A 5397-nucleotide genomic window follows, 5' to 3' on the forward strand; every position below is an offset into this window, starting at 1 on the left:
CCTCTCCGTTTCCCGAGCTCAGCCCCGAGCCCAACTCCGACCTCTCTGCTCCTTCGTCCTCAGCCAGCGACTGCACGGCCTGCCGGGCCCCGCGCAGGGACAGGGGAGCTCCCCCTCCTTTGCAGTATTACTGTAGTTTAGGGATTGTTTGTTTGTCCCGGGTTAGTTTTAAATAGGCGCATGTAAAGTCCTTTAAAGGAGAAGTAGAGCAGCCATCCCTGCTGCTGACTGCTGCAGTTCCCAGGAGCAGAGGTTGGAGGTGGCTCAGAGCCCCGGGACAGCACTGCTGCCCCTCCACTGCCGCAGAGCTGCACGGCTGGGACCAGAGCTGGCTGGCTGCCTCCGGGAGCAGCAGACCGACCCTCCTCATCCTCCTCACTGCTACAGCTGCCGGGGGGTGCCAGAAATCAGCCCTGGTTGGTTCCGATGCCAAAATGCAACCCATTAACTCGGTGCTCTCAGGTTTGTGCCCAGCACATCCCCTCCACCTTCCCAGCAGCTCTGGAAGCTTTTGCACAGTGTGACCTTGCAAAGAGAAAAAACGCACGAGCAGAACTGTGCAAAGGGCCAGAGCAAGCCCCTCAAACAATGACTTCTAAGTGGCACCAAATAAATAATTTCAAGGGGTTTCCAAGACGTTTCCCTTCGTGTCAGTTACTTTGCAATGGAACGTTCATTCCTGTTTGTCCCGATGGCATGAGGAGAACTCACCTGGGTCTGTGGAGCAGAGGTGGATTTCAGACAGTGGCATCTGCTCCCTTGGGCAGGAGAAAAAGGAAAAGAGCTCCGCTCCCAGGACCCTTGCAGAGGGGTGGGGGACAGGGATGGGGCACAGTGCGATCAGGGATGGGGAGGACACTTTGCTTGAGGCGCTGTGCTCTCGGTGCAATGCACACACACTGCAGCTTTAGTCAGTGATTTTATTTCAAAGAAGCAGAGATCTGCACTGCCCAGAAGTGACATTTAGCAGCCCATGGTGCGGAGGGCGGTGAGTGAGCTGCAGGGTGAGGGCTGAGGTCAGAGCCCATGGGAACCCAGCAGAGCTGCCCATCATCCCCAGCACCCACCTCCCGGCGCTGCAGGACCCCCCCACCCTGCTCTCTCCCCACAGCTGGGGCTCAGCCTGCACACCTCGGGGCCACAGAAAACAGGATAGGAGCAGCATTGCTTGTTTCCTTAGACAGGAATGCAGTAAAACCAAACAGCTTCAACTCAAACCAGGTCTGCCCTCGAGCCACAGCAAACGGTCCCTGCTTCTGTGCTCAGCCGCTGGAGAGAAGCACAGAACACAATGTTTGCTGTTGTCCCTCCCCAGAACACAAATGTTTGCTGTGGCTCCGGTGCTGCTGGAGGCTGAGGAGGACGCAGAGTGCAGGGCAGGCTCCTTGCTTCCTCCAGATCAGCCCTTCAGCTCCAAACTGACCAGAAGAGCTGTGAGGTTTGGGACACAACAGCTGGGGCAGGGGGATCGCCCCGGCACGGGGATGGATTCAGGCAGGTTCCGGGACACCCGTCCAGCTTTGCTAAGGGTGCTCATCCCCCAGTACGTGGCTGACGGGCCGGGGTTGGGACGCTGCTGCCCGGCTCATGTCTCCATGAGGATGTACCGCAGAATCCCATTGACCACATCCAACGTCTCATCGCTCTCCAGCACGATGTCATAGGCATCCAGGTATTTCCCCCGCCGCTCCTCCACCTGCAGCGAGGAGAGGAGCGCAGAGAACTGTGAACAGCTGAGAATGAAGGTGCCATACCCACAGCCCTGCATCTCTTGATGCTACAGAGAAGAGGGGACAACACCAGCTGACTGTGCCCAAAGGCAGCTCCAAGGGCCCTTACGCAAACCTAGAGCCCAACAGCGGGCACTCAGCCCTGGGAAGGGCTGGAAGGCAGCAGGAATGCTGCTCCTCACACACCTTGTCGTTGAGGAAGCCAATCTTGAGGATGTTCTCCACACTGGGAACGCCATCTGCCATTGTCAGGTCACCCATGGAGTCCCCCAGAAGGATGATGCTCGTCCGTGTGCTCAGCTGCTGGAAGTACGCAGTGCCCTGCAGCACGCTGTTGTTCTTGTTGTAGGTGTGGATTAGAGGGCTCTTGAAGCACTTGAGGACTCCCTGTGCAAATGGGACAGGTGAACTGATCCTAAAGCAATCCCTACATTGTGCTGCAGCCTCAGCGCCCCTTCAGAAGGGGGGAGAGGTGAGGGGCAACGCGACAACAGCTCTCATCACTGTAGCACTGCCTGGGAGCCCCAAAACGCATGCAGACAGTCCTCAAAGGTCTGCTTTTGTCAGGGCAAACCCAGACCCTAGGGTGAGAACAACCCCAAAGGATCTGGGAGATCTCTGTGCCGCCTTGGAGCTGCTCAAGGGCCATGGAAAGCCAAAGTCCAAGGAGCCCCAGGGCACAGCGCAGCCCTTGCAGGAGTCAGGCGTCACACCCTGCGGACTGTCTGCCCCAGCGCACCCCTGGGGGAACAGAGAGCTTCATTGTGCACAGTGCCATTTGCTAATGAGAACTGGGACTTTTCAGGCTTTTGTTAACTCCACTCCGACCACGTCTGGGCTGGGCATGGACCAGCACCGAGCCTCAACAGACAGAACCCACTTCTGGCTTCCAAAAGTCAGTCTGAAGGGTGAGGTGCTCACAGGACGGTGAGCAGATGCTCGGCTGCTGCTGCTCTCTGCCTGCAGGATCCTCCCAGGGCCAACACTGCGCGCTCCCCAAACCCCAGCACTGATGTACTGTAATGGCACTGCAGCCCACAGCACCAACCACCAGCACCACCACCCTCCCCTGCGGGCTCTCTGCACACTCACACTGTCATCGAAGTCCATGTAGTTGGACACCACGTGGACGTTGGGGTAGAAGACGTTGGCCTGACGGATAATCTCCTCGAGGATGTCACCAACACCAGCAGAGAAGATGAACATGGGCACGTTATACTTATGCAGCTGATCAAACAACTCATTGAATCCGTCCCTAGGACAGAAGTTGTCGTGGCAGTGTCACGTTTCCCTCTCCCAGCTCTGGCAGCGTGGGCTGCGACTGCTCTCAGTGACAAAGCTCAAGTTTCTGCCTGGGACTTCCCAAGCAGAAATAACAGCAGTCACTCAAAGCACAGCACCTGGCTGCAGCTCTCACAGCAGCTTTTGGTGCCGTATTTTAGTGCCTGCACCCCTCATCCTGCCAACCACAAAGGCTCAGAGTTGCTCGGGGACCCTCTCCCCACCAGGACCAGGGGTGGGCATGGCTCCAGAGCAGGAGGAGCTCTCTGGTGGTTAAACCCAAACCCCAGGAAGGAAGGGAGATTTGTATCTGCTGCACTGTGTGGTTGCGTGCAGATCAGAGAAGGTGAGCAGAGCTAGCAGACACCAGCTCAGCATCCCCTGCCTGCCTTCAGGCTCTGAAGATGTGGGCAGCAACGGGGTGATAGGAGAGGAAGGCCTTGGGTGTACCTCAGCATCACATCCGACTCCCTGACAATCTGGGCGATGTCTCCCTTTTGGATCTTCTGCTGTGACAGCAGCTCGTGGGCCCGGGTCCACCTAGAGAAAGGCAGCGAGGTGAGCATCACATTCCAGCCATCAGAAAAACAACAGCCAGGCACTTCCTTCAGGAAGCTGAAGCCTTCACACTGCCATCCCAGTTGCCAGGAGGAGGTCAGGGGTGCCGATGTGATCTGTGCCTGTGTGATCTGTGCTTTTTGCTTTTTGTTTGCAGTGACTCAGAACTACGCCTCAGCTGTGCCCACCAGCCACGGTCCGAAGCACCAAGCTGAGTGTCTGTGCCATGCATGCGAGAAATGGGAACAGCCTATGTTAAAAGAGACCCTACAAAGGGTTCTCCATGCTTAGGCCGGGCCCAGGGGTGTTTCCTCCCACTCCCCTAATGCTCAGCAGGGTCAGCACTCACCACTCCACCATCAGGGGACGTTTCTCTTCCAGGGTGCGGTTGGGATCGATTTCGATGGGGTAGTAGTGGTGCAGCAGATCTTTTAACTGGAATGTTATAGGTAAGAAAGAATTCAGATTGAACGTTGAGCCTACAGAGACTGTAAACAGCAAAATCAGTATTTCTAAACTCCCCCAAAGCATCACAGTCCATAACAAAAACACGACCAAAACCACTTCACTGAGCAACTTCACTCTGAGCCAACCCGGGGATCCCTGAGGCCGTCTCTGACAGCGCGGCTGAGGCTCAGCTCAGCAAAACTGCTCCCAGCAGATGGGCACACAAACCTCCTTCCTGCTCTTATCAGAGCACAAATGCCCGCAGCTCCGTATGCAAATTAGTTTCCCATTGGCTGAAACGCAGCCCGGGACCTCGCTCTGCTCTCTGCTCTCTGCCCCAGCAGCACCGCACGGCTTTTGCCCTCTGACGCTCATTGCACAGCCCACGGTGACGCTGGCAGCAATGGAGAGCTTCACAAAGCAACACCCACCTTCTTCTTGCCATCCTCACTAACGACGTGGCTGTTGTCGAGGATATCTGCAAAGACAACAAAATGTCAGTGTTACAGCCATACAGAAAGGCTGTGAGCTTCAGGGTGCTGGGCTGAGACAGACAAGGAGCATCTGAGAGTCTTAGTGGCAAAGCTGGAGCACAGACACGAGGAGTTGCCTCCTGCCATGGGCTTTGGGCTGCTGGGAGGAGAGGGCAGCACCAGAGAACAGGCACGGAAAGCAGAAGCAAGGGCCACAAAGCAATAGCAGGGCTGGAACTCACTGTGTGACGTTGGGCAGCGCCGGCCATTGCACCCAAACCTGCTCAGCGTCATGTCGAAGTCAGAGATGACCTGAAGGTGAGAGAAAGATGGACTGTGGTGACCCAACGCTCTGCTGGGTGCGAACACCGCGTGGGTGCTTCCCACAGACTGCAGGGCTGCAGTGAGCAGCGGGGCAGCCAGCAGGCAGGCATCCAACGGGGCATAACGCACCCAGCTGGGACCGGGCACCTTCCACCCCCACCCCAGCAGCCTTATCAGCAGCACAGGGCCATCCCTCCCGGCTTGTGCTCTGTGTGGAGGGCGATGTTTGGGGACCGGCTAATGTTTACAGCTTGCATAAGAGGGAAGCAGGAGGCCAGGCCATGAAAACTGCCCGGCTCTCGGCTTGTTCCCCGCTCCCACTCCCGCAGTACAGCACAGCACAGCACAGCACAGCGCACACAGAGCCGCGCGGGCCGTACCTGCAGTTTGCTGCCGCCCTGCTCCTTGATGGCGCGGATCAGCCCCACGACGCGCTCCGGCTGCTGGATGCGGACCGTGCTTTTCTGCAGCTCCGGCACCTGCGGGCACAGCGCCGTTTCGGACCCCCGCAGCTCCGCCGCGCTCATCTCCCCCTCCCGCAGTGCAGTGCCCCGCTCACCATCTCGCCGTGCCGTGCCGTGCCG

The 5397-nt window shown here is 57.7% G+C and overlaps 1 protein-coding gene across 1 annotated transcript; it reads right to left on the bottom strand.

Moving 5' to 3' along the window:
• Positions 1-902: 902 nt before the first annotated feature.
• NT5C3B (5'-nucleotidase, cytosolic IIIB) lies at positions 903-5391 on the bottom strand. Its single transcript, XM_010724686.2, has 9 exons — positions 5373-5391; positions 5194-5292; positions 4732-4801; positions 4448-4494; positions 3919-4004; positions 3462-3551; positions 2823-2985; positions 1917-2117; positions 903-1696 (listed from the first exon to the last, which is right to left on the bottom strand). Exons 1-9 carry the CDS (start codon positions 5373-5375, stop codon positions 1586-1588), a joined length of 870 nt encoding a protein of 289 aa, XP_010722988.1. The 5' UTR covers positions 5376-5391; the 3' UTR covers positions 903-1585.
• Between the last annotated feature and the right edge of the window lie 6 nt (positions 5392-5397).

Source organism: Meleagris gallopavo, chromosome 29 (assembly GCF_000146605.3).
Source record: "Meleagris gallopavo isolate NT-WF06-2002-E0010 breed Aviagen turkey brand Nicholas breeding stock chromosome 29, Turkey_5.1, whole genome shotgun sequence".
Lineage (NCBI taxonomy): Eukaryota > Metazoa > Chordata > Aves > Galliformes > Phasianidae > Meleagris > Meleagris gallopavo.